Source organism: Chelonoidis abingdonii, chromosome 14, assembly GCF_003597395.2.
Source record: "Chelonoidis abingdonii isolate Lonesome George chromosome 14, CheloAbing_2.0, whole genome shotgun sequence".
Taxonomy (NCBI): domain Eukaryota; kingdom Metazoa; phylum Chordata; order Testudines; family Testudinidae; genus Chelonoidis; species Chelonoidis abingdonii.
In genome coordinates, this window is record NC_133782.1 from 8,970,789 (window position 1) to 8,992,048 (window position 21,260).

The 21,260-nt window shown below is 40.6% G+C and overlaps 1 protein-coding gene across 2 annotated transcripts in view; it reads right to left on the bottom strand.

Moving 5' to 3' along the window:
- Window positions 1-21,260, bottom strand: part of CDH4 (cadherin 4) — a 706,159-nt gene that overhangs the window by 70,774 nt on the left and 614,125 nt on the right. For both annotated transcript variants that reach the window (XM_032802286.2, XM_032802285.2), the window contains exon 8: window positions 7,445-7,582. In XM_032802286.2, coding sequence (XP_032658177.1) covers window positions 7,445-7,582 — 138 coding nt within the window. The remainder of the gene's footprint in view (window positions 1-7,444; window positions 7,583-21,260) is intronic.

The following is a 21,260-nucleotide window of genomic DNA, read 5'->3' on the forward strand; positions in this document are numbered from 1 at the left end:
GAAATAAATTTAGGGGGTCTTTCATGTGAGTCCCCACATCTGTACCCCAGAGTTCAGAGTAGGGAGGGAACCCTGATAGGGTCCATCTCTAACTGTCTCCCCAAAAGCCAGTGTGCCAATATGAAAGCTATTGTGCAGACCTGGATTTAAAGGACAATAAAGATATCCTATTGGCATTAGTCCAAAGTTGCCCAGGAGAGGCTGTATGTCAGATAAGAGTCCACTCTCGCCTTTTGCTGCTGTTACTTCTGGACCAACAGCCTTGCTCTAATTAATTATTTATGACAAAGGTTTTCAGGGGCACCTGGAATATAATTAAGGGCAGAAAGACCATTTCTTTTTAAAAGCACTGAATTCTTAGTCAGAAGAACTAACCTGATTTGCAATTTCTAGACCTCATTGTTTGTATATTTAATTGAAATGTGCAGGAGATTAAGAACACATTCCGGTAGTAGCCTAACCACCTGGGCATACTGGGTTCACTTGAATACAGGTTATAAGAGAACAGCTCCGTGACTGCATACACTTTACAGTGTACTTTGTTCCAACTTCATTTTGAGTGAAAAATGAGTTGAAGACTATAATCAGCTGGGATTTTCCATGAAAACGCAATCGATTTTTAATAATAAATCTCATTGGCAGAAACTTATAGAACTCCCTTGTTAGCTTTTATCTATAAATCAGTGCAATAATGTAGATTTCTTCATGATGACAGTTTTGATCTGTGCTGTTCACCTCTATCTTCATTTTTGTCTCTTATGATAACTGTTTCTAAGCTGTGGTGGTGCCACTTCGGTGATATAAATTATTAATATTTATTATTATTTTAAAATCGATCCCCAAATTTAGTCCTACATTTTCTGAGCAGTTGACATGCAATCATGGTGAATGCATATGCAAATGGCCACATAGAGGGCTGCACTACAATTGCACATGCAGTCATGGTATAAGCACAAGCAAATAAGGCACGTTGTTCTGAATATCTAGGCCCTAAATCTTTTCCAAGTATGGACACAACTGTTTTCTACCATCCCAGTCTGGGGCAGACTGCTCTTTAGCATGAGATGCACCAGTCAGTGTCCTGAACCATCACTTCGGAGTTAGGTAAGTGTCATTATCCTATTTTACAAATGGGGAACTCAGGCACTCATATTAACTAACTAGACCAAGGTCACACAGTGAGTCAGTAGCAGAGGCAAAAACAAAAGGTGGGTCTGTGGATTCACCGTTCTCTATCTTAACAGACCACATGGCTGCCTGTTTGATTCAGATGTTTCTTTTTGCCATCAGTCATACTTGACATTTGATTGATCCGACTGCTTCAGCCAAGTGTGAAAAACAGGTTCCTAACATAATATTACTTAGCAGCCCGATATGATTCCAATCTGAAGCCATTAATTAAATATCCATGTGAAAAATCATCCAGTCAATTTGGCAGAACTGCCAGATACTGCTTTTTTCCAATGAGATGTTTCAGTGCACTGGTAATGAATATGTATGCATTCCCTTCTCCAGCTAGCCAACTCTTCTGCTCAAAGCAGAGTGGGATTGGGCCAGGCCCTGCTCTCTGTCCTGCCTCTTTTGCAGAGGATTGACATGTTCATCGTACTTACCTGAGGGCTTGTTGGTGTTATTCCAGAACAGCTCTTTCCGCTTTGAATTCACATCCTACCTTATTCCAGAATAACTTCCTTGTGTAGATAAGCCCTTATAACAGTCCTTGTGTTCCCCGAGTAAAAGGATTCCCACTGTGAACAGTGCTTAAGCTGGGCATGCAAAGTGGGAGAAGTTCTTTGTGCCCATTCCCTTTTCTTTTCTGCACACCTGTGCAGGAGACAGGCCGATTTGGTGTGTGGGCAGCCCCCTCAAATTATAATCAGGGCTATGATCAGAGAGCGAGCACTGACAGGATAATTGTTCCAGAGGCATCCCCTTCAAATATGCTTTCTGCTTTGGATTCAGCACTGGAACAGCAGCTTCGTAAAGCAGTGCCAAAGGGTACATTTTAAAGTAGCTTTAAATAAGACCTCCTAAGACTCAGGAGCTTAGAAAACTCGAATAGCCCAGTTTCTCTCTCTCTCTATTTTTTCCTCCTAAAGGACATCTTGATTGCAAGGTAAGTTTTCCCAAGAATCCACAGCTCTGCTAATCACGAGCACTTCAGCCTTGCTAAATAATATTTTCCTTCCATGGGCTACTATAAAAACAAGTTCTGCACAGTAGGCAAATTTAAAATAACTTTTAATTAACATTTAAGTCACAGAAGTCTGATCATGCAAATTCATCTGCATTTCCACTTTGTGCCTGATTGTTCCTGATTGAATATGATAAAAATAGACTTCATGTGAGTGGAGTGTGGGCATGGAACTCCCTTTACTTCTCCTCCTCTCTGATTAAGCATTTACTTACTTAAAGTGGAAACCTTTGGATGGCTATTAACTGTGTCATGAGTAGAACAGCAGAAAGGCATACTGTCCAGTATGTAGTTATACACTGCATTGCAATTAAATCCAGTTTTTCAGTGGGCAAATAGCGTTGTCTTCGAAAATCCAACCATTTCAGTGACTTACATACATAAGGATCACCTGGGACTAGCCAACATTGTGCTCCCAAATCCCAATTCAGAAACACAGCACTCATCAATTTATCATTCCCAGAATCAATGCTAATTTCTGTGACATGATTCAATGCACCTCCTGTATCTGAGAGGAGAGTCTGGCCAGAGGCATAGTTAAGGTTCTGTGGAAATGTGCTACAATTCTAACGTTTCTGATCATGAAGGATACTGGATAAGTGGGGATAATAAAGGTCTGGCATAATATAGGGAATTTTCCATATAATTAAAATATCTCAGGGAATATGACCTTGCTATAGATAACAGGAAGTTTGGATAACTGAGCTTATACTGTATATTGATTGCAATATCTCAGTTTACTGCAACCGTCTTCGTGTCAATTGTCCTGGTAAAACTCCCTACTGTACCTTTGCAGTCTTGTTCAGTTGATTTCAGTGAAGCTAAGACAATTTATTCCAGCTGAGGATCTGACCAATGGCTCCCAATAGACAGCTATCCATATCACAAAAACCAGTACTAGAATTGGGTCTAATTGCTACTTTTGTTGGCACTCCAAGCAGAAGGGGCAAAGACTGACTGAGCAAGAAGATTAAAAAAACCCCTCTGATCTCTAGTAGGGAACCATCCAGGACTGGGTGATGCACATTGTTCAGGCAACATGGAGAACGTTACAACAGCCAGTGCTGTTCCCTTACATCTTTTGCAGACAGAAAACTTTAATCCCTAATTCTGTTAACTTTCCGCAAGCACTAAATTCACATGAAAAACACTGTAAAAAAAGAATGGATTGCAAATATCCATCCCTTGGTCAGAAGAGTTTTCAGCAGCTCATGGTACTGCACAGCTTCAGAGCACTAAAAACTTAGTTACCCAGTAATGCCTTGGGTCAATTATAGCTAAGAAGATCAATAGTTGCACGAGGTGCCTATTATTTCAGTGTAGATCTGGCTGTTCTAAAATGCAGAAGAATTCAACATGATGCACACCCACTGCCAGCTGCTTTCTGCTGCCACAATGCGAGATAAGATACAAGAGAAGCAGGAAGGGTTGGCTGTCCCCAACAATTACGAATATGCTAGTTAAAGAGTTTGTTTCTCCTGGAGATGGCAAATCAGCCTCCCATATGGCTTCAGAGCCCTTTACAAGAGAAGGCAAGGTTCTTTTTTTCTCATCATTCTACAGACCCTCGCCTTTGTCTTCCAGGTGATATATTAAGGGATATGATAAATACCTTGGTCCGGTATTAACTTAGAAACCAATCGTTTCTGGGTTTTATCATACCATTTCCACTTTATAGTTTTAAACCGCTCTTGCCTGACTTTACTACTACGCTTTCATTCCACATTTAGGACAAAGCTTCTATGACGGTGCAGCTGTGACTTTTTTTTTTGGTGCTCTTTAACCAAAACCTTTTTTGATCATAATATAATATAACCTTTTTGGGCCTTGGTGTGTATCTCTGACATGCATAAATCTGTCACTTGGGTCTAAAACTTCATCTGATATATATTTATAGTAAAATCCATCTTACAAGCAGACAATTTGCCTGCTTTTTGACCACCACTGTGGTTGATTTTCTCCTCCTTTCCAGTTGTTAAATTTTACATAGTAACATTAATTCCTGCTGCTGAACACATGAGCTGTAACACCAGCATGTTGCAGCATCCTCCTGGGCTACATTTATAGCCAGAAACTATTAAGACTAAAACCACCCAGTTTGAATGACAGGTAATTTAGGAACACTATAGGCTGTGCTTTTGTATGTTTCTGCGCTGAATATCATCCTTGATTTCCTCTCATCTGGCAACTTTCCAAGAGCAAACCACCATTTCAATCGTTCAGCCTATTTTGTTTTTGATTATATTTTAGTGCAGAACTATCTTTTAAAAGGCATAGTATGCTTTCTTACCCTTAAAAAAGCTGTGGATTTAGTGGAACTTTTTTTTGTTTAAAGCACAAGGGAGGCATAAGAATACATTTCAGAGTTGGCGGCGGAAGCAAAGCAGTTCACTTCAGGTTTAATGAGAATTATCGGATTGATGATTTTACCTGTGGCAGCCAAAGGTAAAGATCAGATGGCATTTTTCTACCCACCAGTAATGGGATCTTTACTATACCCAGGAGGATACAATATTAAAGATCACATTTACTAGAGAATCATGAGGTAATATCACTATAAAATATCCTCAGATTTGAATTATGCACAGTCCCACTTGGTACTGTATAAAGGGCCCTTTTTGCCCTTGCAAAACTCTTTCTCCAGTGATTGAAATTAGAGAAATGATGGTACAAATCATTCCTGCTTAGGGGAAGAGTAGAATTTTCTGATCCATTTAACCTGATTCTATGGATAATTGTCTTAGTAGCTTTTATCCCTTCTGGATCTGATACATGCTGAGACTTTAAATACCCAGAATTTACCTGAATGCAATTTTCCATGAGCTCCCCTCTGTCAAATTTAGTTCTGGATTTTTAACATATGCTGCTTTATCTCACAAGTCTCACAATATAAATACACGGTTTCCTCCAGAAAACTGTAACAGAGCCATATGGTTACTCATAACATGGTTAATGTTAGTGCCAAGGAGTTACCAGCCACTTTAAATTTCCTCTATTAACTTTATTTGGAGACAAGTACCAGTTTTTCTGGTTTCAGAGTCGCAGCCGTGTTAGCCTGTATCTGCAAAAAGAACAAGAGTACTTGTGGCACCTTAGAGACTAACAAATTTATTTGAGCATAAGCTTTTGTGAGCTAAAACCCCACTTCATTGGATGCATGCAGTGGAAAATACAGTAGAAAGATATATATATATATACAGAAGGAAGATATGTATATACACACACAGAGAACATGAACCAATGGGTGTTACCATACACACTCTAACGAGAGTGATCAGTTAAAGCGAGCTATTACCAGCAGGAGAGAAAAAAACTTTTTGTAGTGGTGATCAAAATGCTCAATTTGCAGCAGTTGACAAGAAGTTGTGAGGAACAGCATGGGGGGGAAAGAAACATGGGGAAACAGTTTTACTTTGTATAATGACCCATCCACTCCCAGTCTTTATTCAAGCCTAATTTAATGGTGTCCATTTTGCAAATTAATTCCAGTTTAGCAGTCTCTAAGACATTCACATCTGTGCTTAAACAACTTGGCCACTAGATGTCAGCACTTTTTCACTCAAATTAAGGTGGAAGAAGTATTTACCTGGCAGCATAAGGTTCCCACAAAGCATACTGGGGCACATATATTTTTGTAGTGGAAAGACTCATTGCTTGGGATATTGAAAACCAGACTGGATAAGACTCTACAAATTGTATAGGAGGAAGCAATCCTACATTGGCAGGAGAATGGATTAGATAACCCAAGATCCAGCTCTGCTTTCTATGGTTCTACTAGAACTGCATGTGTCATATGCTGAAATACATTCTTTAATATACTAAATGGAAAATATCCCATTGAATGTATTCCCATGACAAACATCATGACACACCCCCTATGTTGAGCCATACTGTGTGCACTCTAGGCTAACAACCTCAGATACTGAAAGCTGAGTTACTTCCATGGCAAATGTTGAGTTTCATCAGGTGCCTCTGAAATGCTCTCTTCTCTAACATCAGTGGAAGATGAAGGGACATAGCACCTTCTCTGAAACACTCAGCACCTTGCAGGTCTGGAATCATGAGCCAAATTGTGCTTTCAATTACACCTGTAGAAGCTCAGTGAGTTCAGCAGAGTTTCATGGGTGTAACTGAGGCCAGAGTTCAGCTCTGTGCTAACAAATATTGATGTACCGCATAGAATAGTATCATTCAGTATTATACAGAGGTAATACGAACCCACTTCATATACCTACAACAGCACTCAGGGACATGATACACAGGACAATTCTGGCTTTCAGTGGTGCTGAAGAAAAGGCACTGTTCCATCTCTTTGGACTATATTCCCATATCTACAGTGATGTTCAAGTAGGATGCTCAAGATGATTTTTTAGAGCTTTGGTTGCATTTTGAGACTTATTTTTCCTTTGCGACTGAAATTTTGCTTTTCTTAACAGCTGACCTTATTACTAATGTAAACAACCGAAAGCTAAAAATTCATTATCTATCATTATTTCAGCATGACATCTTTACGCACATTCAGAATACTTCACTTTTCTAAGATTCTGATGTATCTTTAACTCCTGCATTTATTTTTGGTAAAGAGATCAATTAAATTATTTTATTACCTTTTTATTTCCCACCCTCCCGCCCCCAGTTCCTTACACTACCTTGTCCACTGCAATCTCTTTATTTTTCCCACTCAAAGAAGTTAGACCAACGGTCTTGGAGCAGAATCGGATAAACACATATTGCACTAGTATATGAAGGATTTTGAGCTAATTAAAAACAGATGCACTATGGTTTAATGCATTTACTGCCTGCACAACAAAGACATCTGTTACAGTTATCAGTGAAATACTCATGGATGACTAAGTGTTACCAATCAGACTATTTATTTCTTCTTTTGAAATTCAATCCAAGCTACAAAATATAGTTCAGGGTTTAGCTCATATGTAATAAGTCTTATGTGTCTACAACCACTTGCTGTGACACCACTGCAAGCTCCTTAGTGACAGTAGAAACTATCCTTGCCACATTCTTTTAGTTTCTTCGGTATCTCAGTGAAACTAGTAGCCAAACAGCATTGCTAGTTCAGGAATATCTCTCTCTCTCGCTCGCTCTCTCCCACCTCTTCACCCAACTTGAAACCTTATCAAGTTTTTATTCTGTCTGCCAAACCAGCAAACAGAAACGAGGGATATCAAATGTCCATGAGTTACAAACACATTGTGTGTGCATGGATCATTGTGCTGATGCATTGATACTCACAGTGCTGGCAGTGAATTCTGGTGGGTTGTCATTCACATCTGTCACCATAATGATTGCAGTTGCTGTGTTTGAGAGACCATAGTTAAGATTTCCTTCCATATCTGTAGCCTGAATGATGACTGTGTACTGCTGAACTTTCTGGAAGAGAAAAAAAAAAGACAAAAATACCATTTAATATGTCTTGAGTTATTCCACCCCACATATTTGTAGCTTAAAGGAATGCCAAGAGTTATTTGGATTCAAAATGTCAGTCACAGCGTTCGGCAAAATATACCTTCAAAACTTTTTATTTTTATGAAAAATGTGGTAGTTGACCAAGCAAAAAGGTTTTGCAAGTGTCTGGTTTTTTAATATTTTCACCTTGTCAGAAAGTGCCTTTTTTTGGCTGAAAATAGAATATTTTCTTCAGTTTTTTAGCAGTTTTTGGCTACTGAAAACTGACATTTTTTCGACAGAAAGGTGAAGTTTTTCCAGTGGAAGTTTTGCTGAAAATAAAACATTTAACATTTGTTGAAATTTTCCACAGGGAACCTCTTCTCCCTCAATTTTCCAACCAGCTCTGATAAATTGGTTTTATTAAACCTAGGATTAGAAGAAATATTTTAATTACACACTTGAACAGAAGTGAAACTCAATCACAATTGGGAGTCAATCATTCTGCTGCAGGGTTTGAAACCTAAATGTTGCCACCACATGTTATTTCATGAGAAGCAGAAAGTGAAATGACTATAAATAAAAGTTTTCACTGTCCAACACAAATGAAAAATAAAAAGGAAACACATAGCATAAACATGGAAGAGTAAATAATATTTTTATAATCACTTCACTTTTGATAACGGGGAAGGGGGAAACTGCTCTCTCTTATGGAAAACCATGGGATGAGCTGTGGCCCAGACCTCCATCTTCCTACTCGTTTCGCATATGCAGTCTTCTGACCCACATGCAAAGGGGAAGATACAGTCACAGATGGTCACCTCTATGTGAGGATCATGGGTGAATAGTCAAACCTTGGCATTCTTACTAAGTTCTCATTTGTCCCCTACTCAAGCCAAATTAAGTAAGGATTTCAGAACCGGACCCCTACTGAAGTGACAGTGACATGAGGAAAGAACTTAAAATGTGTTATTCTTAATCCAACATTTCCCCTACAATAGAACTAAAGCATTTCACAATGTATGTGAGTAGCAAAGAGTGTTCCACACAGAACTGTTCTGTGTATACGTGTTTTCTTCAGTTCACTCTTGTAAGTGACCCATTATCAATGAAATGCAGCATAAGGAAGTTTGAGTTGGTTTTCATTTCAAAAGACTGGAGCATGGGAACCCAAAGCGTATTTAAAAATGTATAGTGACATTTGTATAAAGCAGCCTAGAAAAAGGAGCTTTTTAATTTACTCTTTTGATGGTAGAATTAATGTCAGCCTAAGATGCCCATTTCTTCTTAATCAAGGGAAGGGCAGAATTAAAGCAGTAGGAAAAAAAAGATATAGGACACAAAAATTTTGCCAGAAAAATGACAAATTTATGCTTAGCCAACTCAGCAAGGTCAGTGGGGAAAGCATGCTACATATGAAAAAGCAATTCAAGAAAAAGCTAACATTCCTGGTAAGGGGGATTTTAACAAGGACAGAAAGTGTAATGTAACAAATCACGTACTGGTTATTGTTTTACCTGTGCTATTTTTCATTAGCAATGTGCTTTCAGTCCCATCCTTACTGGGAATCATTTAGAACTGAATTTCCACCAAGCACTGATCTGTTTCCTTTATTAATACTCACAACAGTCATGGGTGATCACGGAGGAGTAGATTAACATTAATGAATAAAAATGAACCGATTCAATGCTTTCTGCAAACTCGAGTTAAACCAAACCTAAACTTTTTGGGTGCACCAAACAGTTTGGTTAATTTAAAGAACCACCTTTAAAGAACGAACTGTGAATATCAGATGTCTGTCACTGAACAAACTCCTGGAAATCACTGATATTCTATGGTGATGAAGTTGGTATAAGAACCTATATTGACTAGTACAGAAATTGGCCCTCACCTTGTATGTGTACAAAACACCACAAGAATCATCTACTCAGTTTAACTCAGTTTAACCGAGATAAAACTCCTAAACTTTAGAGTTGCATTCAGTGATAAGTTTCCATTTGGAACTGCAAGATGTATTGTTATTGATCAATACAGTACTAACAGTATCCAAACCAGGCTAGAGACAGGTATGAAAACCAGCTCCCTGGCATGAAGTGTGTGCAGTATAAATGACGTGAAAAAAAAGAGGAAGTGATCCAGTGTGACTGAAAGGTGAAGCTAAGCATTAAGCCACAATCTCTAAGCACATCACGCTGCCATTCTTTGGCTCACACATCTGTACTGTGGTGGGAAAGATACTGGAATGTATAGGTCATTTGGGGAAGGTGCATTTTGAGGAGGGATGACAAGAAGGAAAAGATGGAGGCATGCTGAATTGTGCTCAGTGGGCTCAAGGCATATGAAGCTACATGGAAGAAAAACCAAGACACAAGGCAACTAATTGAGTGACTTGGGGAAGTAAAGGGGAGACTGAGGTGAGTGAAAGATAGAGGCAGAGTGTTACACAGGAACTAGTATGTGCAGGGCTTAGATGGTCAGGACAAGGAAAGTGAGGGAAGCCAATGCAGAGAAATGAATGGGGAGACGAACATTGCTAGAGCTGCTGGCATGTTAAAGTGCATGTAGGTATGATGTTTTTGTGGTGAAAACGAGCTGAAACCCTGTTTTGTTTCCATCCTCTGATGTTACAAGTAGTTATTTCAACCTAAGAAAACTGAAAGTTTCTAGTGAGGATTAGGTTGATTTGGTTTCCTTCTCATTGTTCAGATATTGTTGCAGTAATGGAACTTCCCTGCTTGTTTCTTCCTTTCTGGTGTAAAATGGAGACCAGAATTTCAGCCTTAGCCTTACTCTGGGGGCTTTCAAAGACAGGTGTTAACTCGCTGACTGACATCACAAACCAGCTTTCGCTGGCCCACTGTAACTGAACCCATGTTGGAGGCAGCAGTGGGGCCATGTTAATTCATACTGCCTGGGATGAGGCCTCCTGTTTTTGTATAAAAACTTACCAGGGAGGAATTGGTCAAGGCACAGGACTGTGCGCCAGGAAACTATGGTTAAGCCTAAGGTTTCCCATTTATAGGGATAATAGTGCCTTCCTCCCAGGCATAGTCCATTAATGTTTGTAAAACGCTCTGAGATCCTAAGGTGCTGTAGAATAGAAGCACAGTGTCATTATGAATGAATGTGCTCTCTCTTTATTTATTATTTATCTCTCTCTCTCTCTCAAACTAAATAATAAAGAGAGAAAGCATTTACATGACCGATATTAGTTTTATATACATCCCAATGCTCATTTGCTGACTTAGTGGCATAGCTAGGGGTGGAAATTTGGGTGGGCTCCAACTTTTGGGTGGATGGGCAATGACAGACTGTGTTAGTTCCAGTTTCAGTGGTAGCGGTGTTAATCTTATCAGCAAAAAAACTGAGGAGTCCTTCTGACACCTTAGCTTTCATGGACTAAAACCCACTTCATCATCTAGCCCATGAAAGCTTATGTCCAAATAAATTTGTTAGTCTCTAAGGTGCCACAAGGACTTCTCGTTTATTTTGTGTTAGCTCAGCTTCTCCCCTGATGTCACTCTCTCTTCCTAGCCCTGGTGCCTCCAGACACAAGGCTTCACCTGCCGAGCTGAGCACACGCATGGGGCGGCTCAGAAAATGGCAGGGCAGAGCTGCTGGAGCGTAGCTTTCTGAAGGGCAGGCACATAGCTCCGTCTTGGATTTCAGGTGCCCGAGTGATGCTCTGGGCTGCACTACACCCCTGCTCAGATTTAGGTGGGCCTGGATGCTAAGTGAGTGGGCCGCAGGCCACCCAGGCTCACCCTTGGCTACGCCCCTGTGCTGAATTATCTTTTTAATGAGGTTTAAGCAATGGAGAGAGTGGGAAAAGGAGGATTGTAGGGAGGGAGATTTTAAAGTAATCAGATTTCACAAAAATTAGAAAAATCAGATGGAAGTCCATATTAAAGACCACAGTTCAACAGTGTCTGCATTTAAAATGGTGACACCACTTCCAATGTTCATCACTGCAGCGAGATGTGAAGAAAGCAATTTAAAGCATTTCTTATTTGATGGCATAGCTGTTGCACACTATTATAAAGGCTTCAGTGCCTCAGTAATGTAGCAGAAGAAAAATGTTCCTTACTTTCCATGAAAGAACAGGGAGATAAAACATTCCTCATTCGTGGGTTCTCTCTCTCTTTCTTTTTTTTTTAAGTTGCAGTTTTCTATTTTACCTTGTTTGCAACGTGACTCTTTCAATAGCTGTTGGGCTTAGAGGCTACCACTTACAGGTTTATCCATTGGAACAACCTGGGACTGTCAGAGCCACTCACTGCTCTTGTCTTTCTGTCTTGCCTCCAGGTAGGAGACTACAAAGGCAGTTTGGTTTCTGTGTCAAAAGCAATTCAGAAATTCATCACACTGTTAATACAAACTTTACTTTGAACTCCAAGAAGGAACCAGACCTTGGATAAGGTCACACTAGCTCCATGCTAGGCTGAAAATCTAGATGGTATAAATTCACATTAGGCCTAAACCTGCAAAACTCCCATTATCTTTAATTCCTGGTTTATTTGTTTGTTTATTTATTAAACCAAAAGTTGTTTTGAAGAACATTTCTTGAGAAAAATCATCTGACAGAATACTAGATAAGGGACCAGAAAGTATCATTTTAAAAAGTTTTGATACTTCATTATTTTGCTTTTCTTTTTGTAATATAGAGCTCAGAACCTGCCATTCATTTGAGATACCAAAAGAACCTCTCTTGATAACACCAGACTGATAGTACAGTTTATTTATTTAATAAGGTGCCTCTTGTGAAACATCTACCCATTGTATAAATCACACAAACAAAACCCAAACACAGAATATTAAAGGAAGGAAAAATAAAAACAGAGAACAAGCCAACTAAATACAATACGAAGCTGGACAATGAAAAAAATGCTGCACAAGCTCAACAAATTTGACAGTGCGCAGTCAAACGACCCCACCCACAGAGAGAGTATTCTCAAGCTAGGAAGAGGAAGAGAGAAAACAAAAGTGCAATGGATACAAAAACAAGGGTAGGGGATGCAAACCCAGTCAAAAACACCATACAGCAGCTACAGTCAATGAGGCTTGAAGCATGTCCTAATGGCAGATAGTGAGAGACCCAGGGAATAAAAAAAAGACCGGTCTTGGATGTAGCTGTCAATCAGGGACATAGGGTGAGAAGCAAACTGCTGGTATAAAGCTCTGCTGAAAATCAATAGGGGACACTGATTTCCAACAGCTGAGGATCTAGTCCACTGAGTCTAGAGTAGATAAGGAAACGTGTGTTGTCTGAACTACTAAAGAAAGTTTCTAACAAATGGAAAATGCTACAGCACTCTGGTTGGAACTTCACGTTGTATTAAACCTACAGACAGACAAAATAGAGGAGCATGTGGTTTGTAAAACCTGAGGCCTTAGGTTTGGATCCACTTCCACTGGCTTCAATGGGACTACTAACGTGCTTAAAGTTAAGCATATGCCTAAGTGATTTGCCTATATCTGAATTTCTGTACTGTGTAGAGGGCCAGCACAAGGCCGATTATATCATTGAAGTCCCATTGTAAACCCTACTTTGAGGGTTTAGGAGGATTTAAGTGGTGCATAGCTTGGTTGTCTGCAAAGGGGTGAGACCATTTGCATCTGTAATAGGATAAACTATCACTTCCCATCAGCTTCATTCTGAAAATGTGAAATGTTTCATATTGCATATTATACCAATTCTAGATGCTTTCTTAGGCTTAATATGGCTCACTTTATATTCTGTTGGTGAAAGGTACAAGCTTTCAAGCTACACAGAGCTCTTCATCAGGTCTGGGGAAGGAAATCCATGGTTCAGGGTTTTGGTGTCTAGCAGAGTTATGAATTTAAGTTCGCAGGCTCGCATTTTGAGGGTGTTGAACAGGTTTCCTCTAAGCATGAGTATTGAAAGATCAGATATGGAGTGATCACTTTGTGAAAAGCTTTCATCCATGGGTGATAGAGTGTTTTTGTCGATTATCATTTTTCTATGCAAGCTAATTTGAAAGAGTATTGATTGCCTGGTTTAATCCACACAGTTGTTATGGGGGCATTTGGTGCACTGGATGACATACTCCACATGTTGTGAGAGGCATGTGTAGGAACCCATGAATCTTGAAAGGTATGTTGTGGAGGGTATTGATCATCATAGCAGTGAAGCATGTCTGCAGGTTCTGCATCTGAAGTTCTGGCAGGGTCTAGCTTTGAATTGGTGTGTCTTGGTCTATGAGGAGCTGGCTTCTGATGATGAGCCTGGCAAGGCTAAGGTGTTGAGTGAAGGCTAGAATAGGGGGCATGGGAAAGATTTATTTCAGTATGTGGTCCCCATCAAATATGGGATCTGTTTGATTATACCCCATAGGGGTTCCAGTGACACAACAGGGACACTGGCTTTATGGATCATGACAATAATTTGTAACACATCATACTGCCTGCTTCAAACCCTCAATAACAATCTAGCCCTCAATTTCCCACTTAACTTCAAGTGGCCACCTACAATCTGCATTACTCCTTAAGCTTAACAATCTGTCCCAACTTGTGTTTAACTCGGACACTCTGATTACCTTCCCCAGACCTGAAGAAATGCTCTGTGGAGCTCAAAAGCGTGCATCTTCCACCAAAAGAAGTTGGTCCAGTAAAAGATATTATCTCATCTACCTTGCCTCTTATATCTTGGAACCAACATGGCTACAACAACACTGCAAACAAACTTTGTATTTCCATCCCGGTAAAAATATCATAGATCTTATGTATTATTTTAATAAGTGATTAAAAATATAACAAAACAGAGTCTTTTTGGATCATGTTGAAGTTACTTGTAAAGTAAGGGGATATCAGAAAATCAGATCTCCTGGCATGCTCTATGTACAAACTATTTTGAAAAAAAAACAGAACAATTTTCTGTCCAAAAATCACTACATGTTTTTGAAACAAGGATTTAAGTGGAGAGTTTTTCTATTTTATGACCCCTTTTCTTAACACAAATCAATAACACTGAGCTGGCAAGTTACATGACCAAAAACAAAGGAATCTGTGACCTGAATGAAATTACAGTTATTACATGTGGCTATCTCCATCAAGAGGCAGACTGGCATGACAGATACCTTTTCCAAGAACCTGGCAGCACAAGTTATTGTTGTGAGAGTTTATAAACAAGAGTAGAATATATTTACAAAGAGGCTCTAAAGTAATTGGGCATTTTTGAGGCAAACAGCAACAATAAATAAAACCTATATGTGATTTACGGTCCAAATTTTCAAAAGCACGTGCACAGTTGTTTTATGCACACAACTGTATTCCCAATATACGCTTATAATGCATGCAAATTGGGAACTGTATGTCAAGGTCCAGAAATACAGTAATTATGTGATTAAATTAGTCCACATTAGTGGACAGAGTTTGCAAAATTCAGACCTACATTTTCAAAGCACAGTTCAAATATTTTCCAATTAATTACCACTTTCCTAAGAGTGGGTGTCTGGCTAAATTTACCACCTTGTTTGTTAAAGCAATATAAGGTTACAGAGGTATTGCTTCTGAGTGGGGAATTATTGGAGAAAAAGAGAAAATCTATAGGTGCTGAAATTTCCTATTTCTTCTCACATCTATCCTTACATCTTCTCTTCTGATATTTATGTATTTTTTTATCTGCTTCATGCGACAGCAGTAATGCTGAATGGCAATGAAAGTAAACCTAGTGTACTCCTCCTTGGCTAATTTATTTTTGTGCCAATAATAACTTGGTATTTGCTTTTCAGGTATAAGGTATCTCGCGTTATCCAATGGCCTTGTGAATGTAATAAATATTGTAGCCCAATCAGGAAAGTCAGATTTTTTAAAAATTCATAGAATCATAGAATCAAAAGGTTGGAAGGGACCTCACGAGGTCATCTAGTCCAACCCCCTGCTAAAGGCAGGACCTTTTTCCCTAAATAATCCCAGCCAGGGTGCGGTCTAGCCGGACTTTAAATAGCTCTAAAGATGGAGATTCTATCACCTCCCTAGGTAACCCATTCCAATACTTCACCACTCTCCTAGTCAGAAAGTTTTTTCTAATATCCAGCCTCGACTTCCGCAACTGCAACTTCAAACCATTGCTCCTTGTTCCGTCCTCCGTCACCACTGAGAACAGCCTAGCTCCCTCCTCCTTGGAGCATCCCTTCAAGTAGTTGAAGGTTGCTATCAAATCCCCCCTTAGTCTTCTCTTCTGCAGGCTAAATAAGCCCAGTTCCTTCAGTCTCTCTTCATAAGTCATGTGCTCCAGTCCTCTAATCATTTTTGTTGCCCTCCGCTGGACTCTCTCCAATTGTTCCACGTCCTTTTTGTAGTGTGGCGCCCAAAACTGGACACAATATTCCAGATGCGGCCTCACCAGTGCCGAATAGAGGGGAATAATCACATCCCTCGATCTGCTGGCAACACTCCGACTAATACAGCCCAGTATGCTATTAGCCTTTTTGGCTACAAGAGCACACTGTAGGCTCATGTTCAACTTTCCATCTACCGTAACCCCAAGATCCTTTTCTTCAGCACTGCTACTTAGCCAAACAGTCCCCAGCCTGTAGCAGTGCATGGGGTTTTTCTGTCCTAAGTGCAGGACTTTGCACTTGTCCTTGTTGAACTTCATGAGGTTTCTTGTGGCCCACTTCTCCAATTTGTCTAAGTCTCCCTGAATCCTATCCCTGCCCTCCAGCGTGTCCACCACTCCCCCCAACTTGGTGTCATCTGCAAATTTACTTAATGTGCAATCTATCCCATCATCAAGATCATTAATGAAGACATTGAATAGAACGGGCCCTAAGACAGACCCCTGGGGCACACCACTTGTTACTGGTTGCCAACTAGAGAGTGTGCCATTGATACCTACCCGCTGAACCCGTTGATTCAACCAGTTTTCTATCCACTTCACAGTCCATTCCTCCAACCCATACTTCCTTAGTTTGCTGATGAGAATGCTGTGGGAAACCGTGTCAAAAGCCTTACTAAAGTCAAGGTATACAACATCAACAGCTTTGCCCCCATCCACAAGTCCAGTCATCTCATCGTAGAAAGCAATCAGGTTGGTCAGGCATGATTTACCCTTGGTGAATCCATGCTGACTGCTTCTGATCACCTTGTTTTCCTCTAAGTGTTTCAGGATGGATTCCTTCAGCACCTGCTCCATGATTTTTCCAGGGATTGAGGTGAGACTGATTGGTCTGTAGTTCCCTGGATCTTCCTTTTTCCCTTTCTTAAAGATAGGTACTATATTTGCTTTCTTCCAGTCCTCTGGGACCTCTCCTGTTCGCCATGAATTTTCAAAGATAATGGTCAACGGCTCTGCAATCACATCAGCTAACTCCCTCAGCACCCTCGGATGCAGTTCGTCCGGTCCCATAGACTTGTGCACGTCTAACGTCTTTAAGTAGTCCCTAACCTGACCCTCTATCACAGTGGGCTGCTCTCCTCCTCTCCTCTCTGCGTTCCCCAGTGTAGTAGTCTGGGAGTTGATCCTGCCCGTAAAGACTGAAGTGAAGAAGGAATTGAGTACTTCAGCCTTTTCCATATCTTCCACCACTAGGATACCTGCCTCATTGAGTAAGGGACCTACACCATCCCTAGTCCTCTTCTTGTTGCTTACATACTTGTAAAACCCCTTCCTATTATCCTTCACATCCCTTGCTAGTTTCAACTCAAATTGCCCTTTGGCCTTTCTGATTCTATCCCTGCAGGCCCGAGCAATAATCTTATATGCCTCCCCAGTCATCTGTCCAAGCTTCCATTTTTTGTAAGCTTCCTTCTTTTGCTTCAGCTCACCACTTAGTTCCCTGTTAAGCCATGCTGGGCACTTTCTACGCTTGCTGTTCTTTCTGCACATCGGTATGGTATTTTCCTGTGCTCTTAGCATGGTTTCTTTAAAAAACTGCCAGCTCTCCTGGACACCCATCCCCTTCAGTTCAGCTTCCCAGGGAATCCTGCCCATGATTTCTCTAAGGGAGCTTAAATCCGCTTTTCTGAAATCCAGGGTTTGCGTTCTGCTTCTCTCCTTCCTTCCTTTGACCAGGGTTCTGAACTCTACCATGTCATGATCACTGCTGCCCTTGTTGCCGTTCACCCTTACTTCCCCGATCAACTCTTCTCTGTTTGTGAGCAGGAGGTCTGTCTGTACTGTACTGACTGTCTGTCTGTACTGAAAATAGTTTCTGCAGAGAGATCTAATTATCAATCACTTAAATAAAGCTCGAGGAGGACAGATTTTTAAAACAGTTTAGCACACAACAGCTCCCACTTAGACACACCTCAATATATGGCCAGGTTTCCAAATTGCTTAACTCCCACTCAGGAAGCTAAATGAAGCAGGCAGATTTCAAAATAAGCTCAGAGCATCCAGCACTCTCACTGTTCTGTCAATGAATGGGTAGGTTTGTGTGTTTCAAAATCTGATCCCTTCATTCAGGTGCATAAATGGGAACTGAGTTCCTTTTGAAATCTACCCCAGGTTGTGGGCGCTAAACTCTTTTGAAAATCTGTCCTTTTTCTTTTTCACTATGGTGACAGGTCATGTCTTTGGGTAGGTTGTTGGCAGTGGGGAATTAAACCTGGGACCGCTTGCTCTTAAAGCATAAGTCTCTAGTGCCTGAGCTAAAAAATACAGCCAGGTTTGCCAAGTCATGAGCAGGATCATCAACCTCTGTATGTGGCCCAGCCCCTCCAAAGGTGTGTTTCATTTACCACGTACTGGGTAATAACGTGAGAGACTCCATGTTTCTAAAACTAAATTGGGTCTTTATTAAGGGAACTATTTACAGAGATGCTGCCACTGCAGCTAGCCTTAAAGCCATATGCAAACAGACTGACTTCCTGGTGCCTCCATCAAACTCTTCCCTCCTGCAACCTGTGATCCTCCCTCCAAGTTCCCTGCTACAAGAGGGCTACAGAGTATCACACTAGGTACCAGTGGTTTACGGTAATAATGTTATTTTTTATTCCCTAAAATTTCTACTCCCACAGGATAAAATTCACCCCTATGAAGGGGGCCAGTACAATACTTATGGACCACCTAAATCCAACTTCTACGAACACTCTCACATATTCTCGCTCCTCCCATTTGCTGTTTTTGTAAGTGAAGACCAAATCAGACTGGTTTACATTGCTTTGTTACTCAGTGCAATTCAATTACAATGTTGCTCAAACAAGTAATATTTCACCTACAGGAAGTACATGCGAAAAGCTGGCATAAACAGATCAGCTTTAGATGGGAAACTTTCTCTGCTATTCACACACAGGCTGAAATTCACTCCTGCACACAGGACCAGCCCAGAGCCTAATCACCACTGAACACCCACCTAAACTTTACTTTGAGGACTTAAATGGGATTTAGGGGGGCAAATGCCTCCCTGTGCTAGCCTGCTGCACAGTGGTGAATTTCCACATTCAAGTGCTGATTTTTACTGTGACTGAAAAGAGACTAGAGACACAAAATGTTTACTTAGAAATAATTCACATGAGCAATCTGAATGTTCACTCTGATTCACAGGCCAAAGCTCAGGAGGGTTCAGCCCACAATACCACGTCAGTCAGAAAAAATGTTCCATAAATCTTGGTAAAGCATTGAAAACACTGTATGTCAGGGTTTCTTGAGACAGGCAGAATTCCAGAGGCCACAACCTAGCCCAGAATTTTCATTTTATCACTGCAAAGTTTTTGAGAGCTGACCTTCAATAAATAGGTTTCATCTATCAGTGTGACTAATAATCACATGTTCTGCTTAAAAAAAACAAAATTCTCCCTTGATGCTTTAAACATGTAAAACACTCTCACACCTTATATTATACATCTCTGTTTGTTTCCTAAGCTGTTACTCTTTGCCTTTTAAAATGCTGTGATATGCAAATACTTTCTTGTTTTAAAAAACACCTTCTGAATTGACAGATACTTGATCATTTCTTTTCCTGCTTCAGCTTTTCTGGGAATAGGTGTCAAAAGCTTAAATATAAATGTGAATCCATCTTAATATAAGTGATTTAACATTAAGGATTTCTTGCATGGTTACTTCTGAAAGCACAGTTCTTCATTCTGCTGGTGTTTATAGCATCTCAATAATGTTATGTTAATTCCAGTACTTTTGCATGAGGAAGTGCTTTAAGAGTTATCTGAAGGAAAGTGGGAATAAAATTAATCTTTTTCACTATAGAGATTATAAATTTAATAACACAGCAAAACCCTTCTTGGGTTCTGTTCTCTGGCTCCTGAGCAGGTTTGGACACAATGGAGCAGATTCTCTCCCCCTGTTTGTTCCCTTTGTGCTGTTCAGCTGGTGTGGGAATGGCAACCTCCTTTTAGTACACAGATAGTAGAGGAGAGTCCCTGGCAGGCCTGGAGACAGCTTTGAGGGCTGCTATACCTTCCCTCCTGAAGTCTCCAGTACATGAGGCATGTCAGAGGCACAACGCTGTGAAATCTCCTGATTTTATCCTGAGATTTATTGGATTTGGTATTTTTCTTGAAGACCTGTTCCAGGAATCATGTGAGCATGTGAAAAATCTCACCTCAAAAAAGTATCAGTAAGTTTCTAGCCCTTGTGAGTGTGGTAAAAGCTCAGAAACATGCTCACTAAAGGCTGGAAGACAAGAAGGGAAATTAAAAGAGCCCCACATTTATTTAATGTATTTATGTATTTATTCATCATAAAATTGCATGGTTTTTAAGCCCATCACATGATTTTCGGGGGTCTCACTCATGATTTTTACTGCTTGGGGTTAACAATCCTGAGGCTCTGTCCCCTGGGGAAGGGAAGTGGCTGGAGGGGAATGGACTCCAGCTATTCCCAGTTGGTACACTCCATACCAAGTGGGTTGAATTTTACCCCTGGAATTCCAGACAATAGATTAGTTCAGTGTTTCTCAAACTGGGGCCGCTGCTTGTGTAGGGAAAGCCCCTGGCGGACCGGGTCAGTTTGTTTACCTGCCCTGTCCACAGGTCAGCCAATCGCAGCTTCCACTCCCTCGGCCCGTGCCACTTCCTGCAGCCTCCATTGGCCTGGAGCGGCAAACCGTGGCCAGTGGGAGCCGCGATCGGCTGAACCTGCGGATGGGGCAGGTAAACAAACTGGCCTGGCCTTCCGGGGGCTCTCTCTACACAAGCAGCAGCCTCAGTCTGAGAAACACTGGATTAGTGTGATCAAAGTTTTGGAAAGCAAACCAAAAAGTCAGCAGACACATCCTGTTCCCGTGAAACATACAAGCAATATATATAAAAAAGGCACTTCTCTGCTAGGAAGGGAGCCTGTTGAAAAATACCACAATCACAGTAGTCAGTCAATCCCCACATACCCTCCAAGATATCTGTCATGCTCTGACCTTGGGCAGGCACCATAGATGGCAAAAACATGTTTAAAAAATGCTCTGTATCTAAGGTTAATAGCGAAGCATGTTCTGTTTTTACCTGATCCTAGCTCTAGATTAGGAGTTACAAAGGGTGAGGTTAGAGGCCACATCATTTTTTATTCTATTTGTTTGGTTTAGGAGAATGCCATTACTTGCACATGGCTGCCTGAAAAACAGTAGGCTGTGTTGAAAACCAGAAGCTATTAAATCCAAAGAATTTTTTCATCGCTAAATAGCACCTTTAAATTCATCTCATTCTTCAAAGTTGACACAAGCACCAACTTTCTACATTGTGCCTCTATAGT